The 16,993-nt window shown below is 28.8% G+C and overlaps 1 protein-coding gene across 3 annotated transcripts in view; it reads left to right on the top strand.

Moving 5' to 3' along the window:
- Positions 1-16,993, top strand: part of LOC105205353 (dopamine receptor 2) — an 80,437-nt gene that overhangs the window by 4,266 nt on the left and 59,178 nt on the right. For all 3 annotated transcript variants that reach the window (XR_005576466.1, XM_039458293.1, XM_039458294.1), the window contains exon 2: positions 1,373-3,034. Coding sequence is in view for 2 of the 3 variants with exons in the window: in XM_039458293.1 (XP_039314227.1) it covers positions 1,827-3,034 (1,208 nt within the window). In the remaining variant the exon portion in view is untranslated. The remainder of the gene's footprint in view (positions 1-1,372; positions 3,035-16,993) is intronic.

Below are 16,993 nucleotides of genomic sequence, written 5' to 3'. Positions count from 1 at the left end.
AAAAACATAAAAAAGTACCGTTTGTTATATTGGAATTAAAAATAATAGTACTGCATATTACTATTAGTTCTAATGTAATAAATGGAATGTTTTAATAATTTACAAATCTATCATTTTCATTCGATATTGATAATTTCTTTCGATAAGCTTTCGTTTATCTATACGCAAAAAATGGATATTCCTGTTTTGAAAATATCTTCATTTTTGAAATATTAAATATTGAAATAAAATTATATAAGTAAACAGACATAATGTGCTTATATGAAAAATTGTGTATAGATTTATTAAGAAAATACATTTTTATTATTTAATTTTACCTATTTTTATGAGTTGAGAAAGAAAAATATCAAAATAAAAATAAAAATATTGTTAAATAACAATATCTTAAAAAATTTTTAATACTATTTTATATTATGTATTTTAATACTATTATTATCAAAACAATTATATTATTTAGATGGTCACTATAATGTTAAAATAAAAATATAATTGTTTACTTATATATAAAGCAATGACTATTAAATGGAATATATTAGTTTTAATTTAATAATGTTTGATACTATTTTTTTCTCTTCAAATTCAATATTCAAAAGACAAAAGCAAAATTTAAAAAAATTAAAGTTCAAGTCCCATATATAAAATATAACACAATATAATAGCTTTAACACTACTTCAAAATAGATATACCACAAAGAGAAAAATTCTCAGGCATTATGCCTCTGTCATAAAGTAAAACCGCTAATGTTGGCTAATAAAATAATTAAGACAAAAAATTTGCTTAAAATTATGTAATACGTGTTTTTATCTTTTACTTTGACTACTTTATACATTAATCTGCAATAGCAATTGCGATATGTTATAAAGCAAAAACTAAAAGTCTGCTTAATCTCCATGACTATTGTTAACTCGGATTCTCTGTACAATATATGTAGATGAAACAGGATCTAAGCGCAAACCTAAGTAAGCTATACTATAGTTGCTTTAACTTTACGATCAGAACTGTTTTGATCAAGTAGCGATAAATACCTGCACTGATAAAAGACTAATTTAACTATTGTTATTTTTCTATTTGGACGTAGAAATATGAATCCTTTTTCATATCATATGTCCTATTCAATACTTTATAACTTTATCTCAAACTTAGACGTTAAAATAATGTGTCACGCGTAATTAAAATCAGATTTAGATTATAAAAGACTATTTATTTTTTAAAAGAAGGAAACAGAGAAAAAGAGAAAATCTCTAAGTGGACAATCGCATTATAATACAGGTGAAATTGCTAATTCTCGAAAGTTTTAATTTTTGTTTCATTTTTCCCATCAGCATCTATTTTTAAGGAACAAACTTTTACGAGCTTATTTGCTTGTTTCAGATATTTGAAAGAAAAATAATCCTAGCTGAATGAAAATACTGCTGAAGAAGTAGAAGAAATCTAAACTTTCGACATTATCTTTCAATTATACCTATGTGATGATTGTGTTCTCTGTACGTTACTTTAGTATCGCGGCCAAAAAGGACTCATTGTGCCAATTGCCTTTTCATCAAATAAATACACGACAAAATATCATTAACTTTTAATATACAATAAAATTATAAAACCATTGAGTAAACGTAGAATACAACAGCAATTTTATTAAGAATTGTAATGATTCGAGACATCTCAATGAGACAAGATGAGAGGACAGACGGAAACGAGGGAACTCACAAATGTAATACCCTAATGTTTAGTCGCCTAGTAAAAATTAAGAAGGTCAAGATCGTCTTGGTAATCAATCGCATGTCAGAGTGATTACGGTCGATAGTAATACGGTTACGCACGGTAAAACATGAATGACAGCGAGATCTATCTATTGAACTGGGAAGAAGAGGTACACGCATTAAACAACGATCTTGACAGGAGCTTTTATAACGCGAGCTATCCGCCATTTAATCACACCTATGACGATCTCTGGGAACTCGCTACGGATCGAATCGGTCTTGCGATCGTTCTACTGCTCTTCTGCGTGGCTACGGTTTTCGGCAACTCATTAGTGATTCTTGCGGTATTCCGAGAGAGACATCTACACACAGCTACAAACTACTTTGTGACTTCATTGGCTTGCGCCGATTGCTTGGTAGGACTAGTGGTAATGCCAATTAGCGCGGTGTACGAGGTACTAGAAAATCGCTGGCTGTTCACAACGGACTGGTGCGACGTTTGGCGCTCGCTGGATGTTCTCTTCTCTACGGCGTCCATCCTGAATCTGTGCGTTATTAGTTTGGATCGTTACTGGGCGATCACCGATCCCTTTACGTATCCAACTCGAATGAGCAGGAAACGCGCAGCGATCTTAATTGCTATCGTATGGATTTGTTCGAGTGCGATCTCTTTTCCTGCAATAGCGTGGTGGCGTGCGGTTCGTACTGAGCAAGTGCCGAAAGACAAGTGTCCCTTTACGGAAAATCTCGGTTATCTGATATTCTCATCGACAATCAGTTTTTACCTGCCGCTATTCGTGATGGTATTCACGTATTACAGAATCTATCGCGCTGCTGTGATACAGACGAGGAGTCTAAAACTCGGCACAAAACAGGTGATGATGGCCTCAGGCGAACTCGAGCTCACCCTAAGGATACACCGAGGCGGCGTATCTACTACCAATACCGACGCCAGGCATCTTTTTCGTACCGCGTCGAGCACACCTGAGGACCTCCAAGATCTCGAGGAGCCGTTAACGGCTTTTCATAACAATGGTCTCACTAGAGTGCCCTCCACGAGAATCAACAACAAACAACATCTAGGGAAAAATTTCTCTCTCTCGCGTAAGCTCGCCAAGTTTGCCAAAGAAAAAAAAGCGGCAAAGACCCTTGGTATCGTTATGGGTGTATTTATTATTTGCTGGCTACCGTTCTTCGTTGTGAATCTATTGTCGGGATTCTGCACAAGGTGCATATGGCAAGAAGAAATGGTATCTGCGGCTGTTACTTGGCTTGGCTGGATTAACAGCGGAATGAATCCCGTGATATACGCTTGTTGGAGCAGAGATTTTCGTAGGTGAGTCTTTATTAATTGTCTTTATTAATTGTGATCAGGACTCTGGCACTCTGTAGTTTTGTATGTTCCCTTTGCTGTCCGAGATCCATTAGACGCTGGTAGTAATTTAGTTTACTTGTGCCTGATTGCATGTTATATTGGCTTTAAGTAAAACTTAAATATTTGTCTGTTTTTATTTATTTAGAAAAAAAGATCAAAAGAGATACATATTTAAGTTTTATTTAAAGCCAAAATAACGTTGATGCAACCGAGCCTTAGTTCTTTATCGCCGTAATAGTTTTCGAACGCATGACGCAACTGAGCACAATATTTCATTTTGTATTTAACAATCTATAGCATAGAAGTTTGTAGTAACATTTTTTTAAATATTACTTCAACAATGTTGCAGTAATGTTTTAAAAATGTTGTAAAAAATAATGTTCTATGTTTCATCCAGCAAACGCTATGTGTTACCGCCATCAGATAGACAGGGTGATGGATCTTACTTCTTGTAATTAAAATTCGTATAATATAAAATAAAAGACGCAGTATTATGAAACTTTTCATCTGTGTTTTAATGATTCCTTGAAGGAACGAGTTTCAAAAATTGAGTAAAAATAAAGAAATTTTTTTAATGTATTTTGAAAACAAAATTTTTGGTTCTGTTAAAAATTAATTCAGGAAAATTTGATATTCCTGAAAGTTACATGTGTCAAAATGTGTAATATAATTCCCAAAAATATGTGTGACTCAAAGACGTTTAAAAGACGTCCTAAAATTTTTGTAATATGCCTCAAAGGCATTAAAAATCGCGAAACATCATAAAATATCTTAAAAATGTTTTATGATGTTTCGCAAAAATTTTAGAACATGTTTTAGATATCTTTAAAATGTCATAATGTACTCCGTGTAAAATATTATTAGAAACACTAAAACATTATATTGTAATTTTATTGTAATATTATACTGTAATATTTCTAATGATGGACTTTTTACCATTACCGCAATGTTGCAGCAATATTGTAATATTTTGCAACGATTTTGTAATGTTGCCATCTTGCGATACAAAAAAATGTTGCTTTCCGTACTATATGGGAATCTGAAGTCATAACGTATTTTTTCATTCTAAAAACCTTAATTGAAAGACCTTTATCAAAAATTTTATCTCAATTCCCTTTTTAAACAAAATGGCATTTAATTTGTTTTTGAGTAAAAAGTTACAATAGTAGGAGAATAAGTATTGTTTTAAAATTATAAATAGAATTTACAAGGGAAGGATCAACTTTTAATCTAATGGATTTATACTTACTATTGATCGCTCTTACGAACTCGGTATATACATAACATGGAAAATTTTAAACAATTATTTCTCAATGGAAAGAGTTGTGTATTACGGATAGTATAACATTAAAATACAGGGATGGGAAATAACTCGTTACTTGTAATAAAGTTACAGTTAGAGTTATTCTTTTGTAACTGTAACTTCGTTACTCTTTCTTCATCTATAACTATAATTTAACTTAGTTACATTTTTTAATAACTAGTAACTAAAATAATAGTTACTTTTATAATTACTTTACATATTTCAAACTTATTATCAATTTAATGTAATTGATTAGATTTCAAGGTAAGAACAAATCATAATCGACTTACTAATTGCTTATTATTAAGCAAGTATAGTAAAATCTTGTTGTACATTAAATGCTATGTATTAAATGCACCCTCTATGCGTTTTACTTTGCACTCGCAATACTCTTAGACTCATTTCAGCTTTGTGTTTATCAAATGTTAAAATAAAGACCAATAATGCTCGCAAACGTTACAAACGTTAAGTAGAATGAACCTATAGGAGCTAAATCGTAGTAAACGCTCAGCATCATAGCGTCTCTAAATTTAAAAAACATATTTTAATATAAATAAAATAATTTAGTAATGTTAGAAATATAAAAGTCTAGTATTTACAATAGCAATGTATTAAAATGTTATAGAAAATTGTAATATTTATAACAGAAATATAATTAAAAAGTAACTGCTTGTTATTTTTTCAGTAAGTGTAACTGTAACCAGTTATTTTGTAAAAAAGAAAAAACTTTCATTGTAACTAGTTACTTTTACAAAGTAACTTTCCCAAACTTTGAAAATGTAGTATTAGAAAATTGAACAAAATTCGTGAAGTTAAATGTTGATCTTTCTTCTTGTTAATTGAAATTTTTAATATTTATTAAAAATTTATCAAATAGAAAAAGTTTAGCAACTAAAAAAACGTTTACGTTACATAAATTAATGCAAATAATAATAATACTAATCATCACATATAAAAATGGACAAATTATATGATATGTATTGACACCAACGCTACTTAAGCGGCCTTTTATTCAAAAAACCATTGACAAATATTAAAAATAAACATCACACAAAGTGTAGTACTTTTAAGATAAACGAAACGTTCGATGAGAAGAAAATAAATTTTCTGTAAAAAAATTAAAATTTTAAACTTACGCAACAACAACCGCGGTTTACTTTTATTAACCCACATAATTTTAATTTTAGAAATATTAAAAATTTTATCTAATTCTAAGTTTTAATCTAATTCGTAATTTTCAAATAGCTTTTATTCCCTTATTACTGTAACTCTTTATTCAAAAACAAATTAACCTTTAAACTATAATGTTGGTCTTACAGACCGCTATTGAAACTTCACTTGTCAATAATTTCCTTAACATTCATAAGAAGTCCTCTAAATTCATACTACCTTTGTTTGCCATCTGTTCCCACTAAATTGCAGTGGTCCCGTTGTCATTCGCTTATGATTTTTACATCATTAATTTGAATTTTTTAAATCAAAATTATCCACTGGAAAAAGAATCTAATTGTATTATATAAAATTCTGATATATTCAATCAATGTCTGTTTAAAAATAAAAAAATTCTTACAGAAATATGCTTAATTCTTTTTTGTTAAATCTATTACAATTTTTGTTAATAATATGAAATTTATTTAGAATCAATATTTAGTAGAATTATCGTTAATAGAATTAATTTAGATTAATTAACGTCAGGAATCCGGGCCGAATCGAAGTTGAAACCGAAAATTGTTTCATAATTTTTTTTACTTGAATCAAAACCAGAACAAAGAAGATAGTATAAAGTTTATAATACCAAAGTTATAACCACACAAATAAAATTACTTTTGATTTACAATTATTTCTGCTTTTTAATACTTACTTATATAGATCGGTTCTTTATAGCTATACTCGTTCAGTTCAGAATTTATCTTTTTCTCTTTCTCTACTTTGGAAAAAAAAAGATAAATTTTGAATTAGTGCAGTCAATTCGTTTATAAAGAATAAACCTCTTAAAGGAATCTAAAGCAAATTACAAGTCATTTTTTATTAAATATCTTTGAAATGGCTTTACGGAACTCCATATTCTTTTTACACAATACAAGTACATACAGAAATAAAAAAGACAAAGGTGTCGTTTTAATAACAAAAAAAATTTTTAAGCATATTATAAACTTTTAAAATTAAAAAGAATTTTATTTGTTATTGTCATGATATCTCTTTATCTACTTCATTTTTGTGTGTATTTTTATTGTGATATAAAAACAATAACTATAAGAAAAAATTGTGTTTCTCTTTATCAAGAAACCGTATCTGAAACAAGAACATTTATTACATGTTTCATTAAACCGATTTGAAAAAACCTTCCCCTGGCTAACGTGCATAATTTCATTGGAGAAGACAAGTTTTGATGTTTCTGATAATATTTCAGATGCAATTGATACAATTTGATACATATAACTTCCAGAAGTTATCAAATTCCTAAATTAATTTTTACACGGAACTATACACCTGTAAAAAATGCATCTTTTATTTACCTCCCAAATTATAAAACTCGCATTCGAAAGAGATAAATTTATTTATTAGAATACTGTTGAAAATTCTCATAATAATATGTCTTTTATCATATTGTGTGTGGTTTTTTAGTAATGAGAAATAGGATTCTTTCGCGTCTGTCAGCGGTGCAATGTACTGCTAGATCTAGAAGTTTTATTGATCCAACCAAAAAATACTAACCAAATCCTTATAATGTAATTCATCAAACGTTTCCATAACATCTCTATGAGTTCCTATAAGATCTAATCGTATAACCAGAAATTCTACATACTCTTACAAAAATGAACTCTATCAAATACATTTCATTGATTTAATCGGGACATTTTTCTCAGTGTTGAACTGAGATTGTTTCCTTTACCTATTTTCTTATTATCTTTTATATTTACGTCAATATTAATGTACATTACTATAATAATCCACGATTAGATCGATTGTTTTAATTGTTATTGAGCATATTGTACATGACCAACTGTTACTATGAGTGAGCAAATTCATACCAACGACACTATATATATAGTACATCCATCTATTTAATAACGCATGTTGATAATATGATAGATACATGAATCAGATTTACCATTACGTTCATTTTCATTATCTCTGTTACTTCCATTATCTCCGTTCCTCATATGGTATACAGCAAATATAATATGACAATAGTACCAGAGTATTAACATGCTTATACGTCACTATCAGGCACCGATTTATGAGCGCGGAATGTAGTTTACAATCAATCATCATGTGCTGACATTATGCTCGACATCTCCCGATTATCACCGCTCTACTAATGCGTCCTATTCCGTACAAGTTATTATAACTATAACCGCATGAAGGATGTTATCAAGCTCAACAATAAGGATAATTCTTGAGGAAAGAAGAAACCTCGAAAAAGAATACTCGTGAGATTGTAGATCGATTTTAAGTCAATTCCACGGAGATACCTCCATTTAAAACGTACATATAGCCAAGATATGTGTGGTAGGATGTATATACGGTAGGGATTTTCCACAGAAAAGGCAGGAAAAGAGAATTTGGCTAGCGAGATTGTGGGTGGATTAGGCGAAGACCCTTTAGCAAATTACTTTTATTCGTCCGCGCGAAATGAGCCTGAAGTTTCAGTCCGGTATTTTCTTCTCTCGCCTCTACGAGAACTATCCAAAAGGTGAAAAGCATTCATCATCTTAAACATCTTCTCGACTTAATAGCAGCTACGGCAATTGAGAATTCTCTTTTTACACTTTTCCTTATTTCTTGTGCTAAATCTCGTGAAATATAAGCTCATCCAAAATAGTTTTATATGGATACATACATACATACATACATACATATATATATATATATATATATATATATATAAAACATATACATATATAAAATACATATACATAGATAAAATACACATGTACATGTACATAATGTATACATATATTTATAAAATAAAAAATAACAATAAATATAAAACGATTGAACTCATTCAACTTTTTTTTCTTCGTAACAACAATATTAAAATAAAATATTAATATGATACAATAAATTGAGAAGAAAAGCATAAAATAATAAGTTAATGAGTAGTGAAAGAAAACTTTCACTGCAACGCCATACATTATTGAAAAGTACACATTATGTTACATACTAAGTCATATAAAACCTAATAACGTAAATACATTTGTTGTGCATTTTTGGAATAATGAAATTCGGGAGTAAGAAAATTTATGACATAAAATTGTGAAGTAATGCCGTTATCTTCACTTTAAAATTTTTTTTATAAGGACTATTACTTTTGTCTGTAACAATAACGATAACATCATTATATTTTCACAGTAAAGAGTCTTATCGTTATTTATAAACATATAGTACAGTAGAATCTTCTTAATTTTGGCCCCCATAATCTTTGTAATCCTTTACACGTACTTTCATAAACATTGATATCATACCCCTTCCTTTTACAGAATATCTTCACCATAGCACGAGTCCACCAATCACCGTGTACTTTGCTCGCGCAAGTACACGGTGATTGGTGGACTCGTGCTGTAGTGAGGGTATTCTATAATTTTGGCGTCCCGCTCTTATCGCCCTATCGGCCAAAATTAAAGAGACTCTACTGTACAAGCGTACAGACCATGTTGCGATTGAACAAACCACTATAGATTTTGTATTGAACTGATCAAACAGCAATAGACAATTGGATGACATTGTAAAGAAAGATCAGTAAAATTTTATAAAGTTATGAAGAAAATAATAAATTGTTATTTTTTAAGTAATAATAACAAAAACGCATTACTAATTAAAGTTAAGAATAACAGTAACAAATTACTTTTTATAATAAGTAACAATAACGGGTTATTTTTATAAAATAACGTTTCCAACTCCGGTTTATACGCACCTGTTCTATACATGTGTTTTCGCAAGAAGCGAGATTGCAATAGATTAACGCATCGATTTGTCGCACCGTGTGGACATGTCCGCATGTTAAAACGTGAATCGCGTGCGAAGCAAATTACGCTACTCGATGGGGGCGATGTAACGCTGACGTTGAATAGATCCGATACGGTTTGGCTGACGCCAAACGACGTTGTGTACAGCAATCCCACGTGTAACTATCACGCTTCACGGATATTTACTCCATGCATACAGGTAAATGTAAAATCAATAGACCGCGTGTTTTCTTTATGGTATACAAGGCTGCGAGGGCCTATCTTCTAGGTCATAAAATGGATAGTTCGATCGTTCCAAACAAGTGGATATTAATAAAAGGAATAATTGCGACTTTATATTTGAAAAGAAATCAACGATTCTAAAAAACGCTTAATCCAATGATAAAAAAAAAGAATAGCGAAAACAAGAAATGATTGATTTATTGCTCGTTGACAGAAAAGTAGCCATTCTATCCGAACGAAAGAATCCGGGGCAATCGCATTGATCCACAGCCCACGTTTTCTGAAACACCTCCGCATCGAGTTAATTATAATCGAGTTTAGATAGAGTCTAGATAATTCTTTCTTCAATATCTTTAATGTACAATGTAAAATTTCAAATATAAGTAACATCGAGATTATTTGCATTTTCATGAAACAACAAATTCTCGAAATAAGTTATAATGATTAGCGACTGACTTCACTGACGAATTAAACCTTGTTAAACGAAATGACGAATTAAACCTTGTTAAACAATAATAATTGCATTTCAAGAATTACGTCTCGGTGTTATAAACTCACAACACAGATTACAATATGACATTAACTCTAATGCACGCAATTAACGGCAATTTAAACGTTCAATTAAAGTCTGAATCGATTAAATTTTTAAGTCGCAAAATTTTGCATACCGCGAAACAGTTGTTTATCTTACGAAGAACAATAAGTACGAGAGTTTCTCATTAAATTAATGAAGACTTTTCGAGAGTATGATGTAATTAAAAGTTTCTACAAGTATATAGAGAATGCGAATGTAAGTACACGTTCCGTTCCGCTTCAGCTAGAACAGATTTGAATTCTTCAGAGATTTTCCATGACAAAACAAATTATAAGAAATGAAAAAAAAAAAAATAAAAGATTTCATTAAAACTCAAAATATGCAGATAACAGCAAATAAAATTAATTTATGAATAAAACGTTCAAATTATGCAAGAATTACAAAATTATCGCATCTATATCATTTGAAAAGATAAAAACTTTAAAATATGAAATGTATGAATTAGTTGTACAATCAAAAACATCACTGTAAAATCGGAAGAATAATCTGTCTCCCCGAGTTTGTAAAATCTAAAATTTAAATGTTTCCAAACTTTTACTTCGTATTGCATCGCATGGATTATGTCAACGGTACTTTGTCTTTTTACGTTTCTATAAGCTGATATTAAAAAAAAGTCTAGAGCGTTTGAACAAATAATCCATGATTAACGATGACAATAACGCTCCAAAACAAGGCATGCTGTATCGTTTGCTGCATATTTAACTACAATATTATGTCGAACTTATTTATTTCTCTCAACTTGACACAATTTTTTTTTCTCTTTTGCGCGCGCGCGCGCACACACACACACACACTCTCTCTCTCTCTCTCTCTCACTCACCCACTCACACACACACACACGCGCGCGCGCGCGCGCGCGTTGTGTGTGCGTTTAATAAATTTTAACCAAAGAATATGATAATAGACATAATATTATAATAAATTTACATTTTGCATTACGTTATACGTTTTATTAAGATTGTTGATTGTTAAAAAAATAAATTGCAACACTAATATTAAAAAAAATTTTTGATAAAACTATTAAACACATTGATGAATTGATATCGAAAAGGATACAAATTTTATCAAAACTTATTTGAATTGCAAAGAATAAGAGAAGAAAGGAAAATATAAGCAATGTTCTATTAACTAAATTGGTAAGCGAAACCAGGTTACCAATCTCACAAAGACGTTCCAATTCAGGGACGGCCAATTTTTTGTTCTGCAAATAATCATTCATGTTTCGTTCTTCGAATAATAACTACTTTTTCTTTTCTATGCGGCATCTGATATAACCAATATAAATTTGTGCGCAAAAAAATAAAAAATAACAAAAAAAAACAATAAAAGTGAAAATAATTGCACTTCGTTGTTAAACCTTTGACTGTATAGGTTTTTTCGGTACCTGTCCAGTATATGCGTAGGTCCAATGCTATTTCTCTTACCTTAAAATTCAACAATATTTTTAAAAATCGTTTGTAAATTAAAAAATTATTTTCATAATGTTAAAATTAATGGATTAAGTTTTATCTTATTTCTTAAAAAAAACTTTTATAATAATAATAATAATAATAATAATAAAAAGGTTTAGTATTTAGGAAAATTTTATTTTAATATTAAAAATGTCTTTTAATATTAAAAATGTGTTTTTTTTATTTTTGAAAAATAAACATAGAGGAAAAGGGGATAATATGGAAGTGTTTGCGTGCAAATTTTACAAACATATTTTATTTTATTGAATAACTTCAATAATCAATAGTTTACTTATTGGAATTTAAATTGAAAACGATTATATTCGTCAAAGTGTTGTTTAACAGATTCTAAACTCAAAGTAATGGAATATTTATTACTTAGGACAGGATTTATGAACATGTGACGTACTGTATAATCGCTGGAGAAGAAAGAAAAAGGTGGCAATCCAAAAATAAATTTAATAAGTTTGTTCAAAAAGCACACAGTACTTTATTAGAAAATTACACACATATTTTTATTTTTCCATTGTTCAGAAATTTCCTGCATTTAGAAATATTAGAGGTATTATTTTATAGTTGTTTAACATTAAACAACAATCATAAAACAATATAAAAATTTCTTTTTAAAAGCCATACTAACAAAATACCATGTTATTATTTTACTTCGCATAACTTGAAATATACAACCGAAAAAGTTAAATAACAAAAAAACATTCGAGTGTATGTGCATACATTCATGTGATAATATGCTCAAGTTTACAGTGTGGGAGTATGTGTAATTAAATGCTAAATTGTACCTTAAAAAGTTTTAAAGTGCTCAAAAGTAAAAATGCCTTATAATAATTGTCAGCTATTGTATATTAGCATATTCGGGACACTAAAAAACAATAAGCTACTAACAGCATAATTTCGTAAGTAATTGTTAGAATCAATTGTTAGAATTCATCATCTAATAACAGAGATAATGAGAGTAACAGTAATGTTCACACGTAATGTCAATAACCATAATATCTTCTTCTCCTTTACTATTAAAATTTATTTATTAGATCACATTCCAAAATACACATGACAACGTTATAATCGATAAAGTATTCGAAAACTTCTTCAGAGAATTTTCTCAGGAACTTTTTAAACTATTCAAGCTAGAACTGCCATCAACGTTTGACCTCTGCGGTAATATGAAAACTTCGATCCATGAACACTTCACGTTAATGTATGTATATCAGATAAATTTTAAAGAATAACTGTCAAAAAATTATAACATATTTTTCTCTTTTAAATAAATGTGAAATTACAATTTTTACTGATTTTTATGTGTGCGGAATAATATTTGAAACAACTTTTCTGTTACTCATCTGAATAAGACAAGCATAATCTAAAACAGCCAATTTAATACACTAGATAATTAAATTATATAATTATGAAAAATTTGTTTACCGCATTATTTTAAACTGTTATTTTAAATAAATAATTAATATAAAATAAATATTATATTAATTGTAAATAAACTTTAAAATAAAAAAAATGCTTATATAAAAATCATTATTTTATATAAGTAATTAATATGTAAATTAAACATTAAATTCATGTTAAGTAAATAATAAATGTTAAATAAAATAGAGATTCGTCAATATTAAAGCAACTAAAAAAACAATAAAAATAAAAGGGTTATGTGAGTCAACACGGAAATTGATGCGAAACGATTTAACGAATTAACATTGTGGGATAATTAATTAATCGACACATCAAATTTTCAACATTATGTTAATAATCGCCTTCTTACATCAACAATGTATCAATAATTGTTTTATTCAGGACATGTTTCAAATTATTTTCAAGTCATTCTCAATGCTATCGCATGGATAAAGTTTGTGGATAGTACTAGCAAAATGCAAGAAAGCAGCAACTCGCGACCAACATCATGGATCCATAAATAATACTCGATCCATGTTGGTTGGCCAGATGAATCCAGATCATATTCGTCTGTAATATGTTAAACTTAAATATACTATAATTAACGGATAAAATTACCATGACGGATAATACACAAAACTCACTGCGAATTTAACCAACACAATCTCGATTATTACATAAAATGTAAAAAACTTAATGATTATTTTATATTATGAAAGTGCGAGACTGTGGTGGATTTGCAATGAGTTTCGTACATTGCTTGTGATTTTATTCTTTAACAAGATCGAATGCTATCTACTCATGGATCCATGATACTGGTCACGGACTGTTTTTTAGAATTTCGCTAGTATTATCCATGGTATTACCTGCTATTATTCATGCAATAGCATTGAGAATGACTTGAAAATAAGTTGAAACGCGTCCGGAAAAAAGCGATTATTGATACATTGTTAGCGTAAGAATGCGAACATTAACATAATATCGAAAATTTTAGATATTAATTATTTAATTCCACAATGTTTACTGATGAAGTCATTATACACCAATTCTCGGGCTGACTCGCATAACTTTTATTTTGATTCTTTTCTTCAGTTTTGTTAAATAAATTTTTCTTTAAATCATTATTACAAATCAATTATTAGCAACATAAATATTAAATAAACATTAAATAAATATTTTCTCTAAATCATTATTTCAAATAAATAATTAAGCTAAATAAATCTAATGATAACTTCGGTATATATGCGGCATCTATTTAAAACTTAATTTATCATGTATTATTTACTATGTTTAAGAAAAATACGCTATAGAGGGAAAGAGAGGGTAGTGAAACATCATTTTGTTTTCTTAAAATAATTCATTAACAGCATAATTCTTACGAATACCAGTTTGTCAGCCATAGAGTTCTCCTAATAATCCTATAAGTAGAAATTCATCGAGTATACAAACGAACATAATTTATAATTTATAGAAGAAGAAAAAAGGATGCATTTGTGAGATAGCAAGGGAAAGGGTGATCGCAAAATATTAATAACACAAATTAATGTTATAAAAGGCATTTCTTATTGTAAAAAAATTACAAATTAGTTGTTTTTCATAGGTCTTACACACCAATGAATGCCATAAAATATTTTGTAAACGTTTTGTAAAATATATTTGATTAAAAAAAAAATTATTTTTTAATAATTCCTTTTATTTAAAAAAACAACTTTTCAAAATTTCAAATATTTTTTTAAAGGAGCGTTCTTATTACATGATATAACTTTAAATGCAGAATTTATATATACATTACGGCACATATAAAAATCAATTACATTACAAGGTGTAGACAAAAAGTTTGTGCACTGACAAAAAATCTAATTTGAATTATTCCGAAACGGGAAGGTGGTCATCCTCAAAGTATTCTACACAAGTAAATGCACTTGGCCTAACACTTCTTCCATTCTAGAAAATTATGTTGAATGTCCTTCGAAGTTAGGAGTCTCGTCGTTTCATGTTTGATGCTCTTCATATCTCCAAAATGTTCACCACGCATTAGCCTAGTTTACATCGGTTGTTTGATATGCATACCAAGCACAATGTTTGTAATAAATTAACTTACAATTAGTTCGATGATGTAAATGATAATGTATTAGTCTGATATGTTTGATATATGTATATTAAAGAAACGTATAAAGTTAAAATAGTATGCATCTTCAGCACACATGTAACGTTATAAACATTTGCTTAGTACGCGTACCAAAGTGCTCGGTGGAAACTAGGGTAATATCGTTTTCACTTTAAAGAACAAAATAGTCCCAACAAGCTAAATCGGGCGAATAGGAAGGATGGTTCTTGGTAATCACATTTTTAGCGAAAAACTCACGGACAATAAGCGCCGAATGCAATAACGGATGAATAATAGATTCAAATCTTTTTTAAAATTGTTTAAACATTACGTTTACTAATTTCCAGTTTTGCAACGATCATTCTAGTAGTAATGTGATCGTCTGGCATCACCAAATCGTGAACACGTTGAATGTTTTCATCAACACATGACGTTGAAGGGTGATCCTCTTGCGTATCGTCATCAACGCTCTCTCGCTCTTCTCTGAAGTAGATCACCCAGAACACAGTTCTACGTTTTATGGTAGACTCTCCATAAACAGTATCTAGCATTTCAAGAATTTTCTACCTGTTTTTACCGAGTTTCATGAGAAATTTGATGTTGTTTTTTGCTCGCTTACAGGTTGTTCCATTTTTATTACGCAAAAAACTGCATTTACAAATACGGCTCAAAAAATTATGTACGCACTCAATTATAACGGTTCATAAAACTTCCTTTAGACATCAAACCAGCATAAAAATCTACAGTGTTGTTACATCAGTAAAAGCAATTCACGAACTGTCCACATCTTGCATTTGTGTCACGCTTAAGGCTTCCAAGCTAGACTAAAGTTAAAAAAGTAATATCTAACATACTTCTTAAAATTAAAAAGAGAGTAATACACTTGAAAAAATCTCTTCTACCTTTAAAATTAAAATTCAGCTTTTATAAAAACGCAATGAACACTAATAATTAATAACAATCCTAATTAAATTATAATGAAGTAACTAAACTGTTGCTTATAAAATTCAACGCAAATTAAACGAGATATCATGCTATCTTACAATTCCACACCAAAGTGGAGCAAAAATCGAAAAACATATATATATAACTCAAATAATAAAAAAATAAAATTACATTCTGAAACAATAAAATTACATCAAACTTCACATACAAACTTTTGTAAGGTGATTAATTATCTAATATTAAAAGTACAACATTATAAATGATTAATGTATTATATTATGGCGGCCATATATTACCAAATTTTACAATTAAACATATATACATAATTTACACAAAAATAATTATACAAATATTTTTAAATTTAATTATGATTATGAAGTAACAATTAAATAATTTACTTTTAATAAAAAATAATGTGTACTAAATATTGATCTCTCATTGTAATAAATCAATATATGTCAAAGTTAATAAAATATTATAAAATTGCGGTAGGCTTTGAGGAAATCTTGTAAAAGTTTATAAAATTCATTAAAAAAATTATTACACTAAAAACTGCTTTCGACCGGTAATGCCACATTCATTATTTAAATTTAATGGTTATAAATTTTTGCTAATTTTTAATGAAATTAAAAATAAGTATAATTTAAATAAATATATAAATATTTTATAAATATTAATGCTAAATTAATATTTAGTTTATGTATAAATCTATTGTTTTAATTTATTATTTGTTTCAATTCTTAGTTCTTTTTAATACGATAAAAGATGATCTCGTTTAATTTTTTTATCAGACCTTGATTTCTCAAAAATTTTAATTTTGTCCTAAAAAGATGATTATTTCATTGTATTACTAAAATATAATTTGTACTACTAGATAATTATAGTTTTATAAAAGCAACAATAAGAACAAGTTA

This window comes from Solenopsis invicta, chromosome 16 (genome assembly GCF_016802725.1).
Source record: "Solenopsis invicta isolate M01_SB chromosome 16, UNIL_Sinv_3.0, whole genome shotgun sequence".
Taxonomy (NCBI): Eukaryota; Metazoa; Arthropoda; class Insecta; order Hymenoptera; family Formicidae; genus Solenopsis; species Solenopsis invicta.
This window is presented reverse-complemented; position numbering and strand designations above follow the sequence as displayed.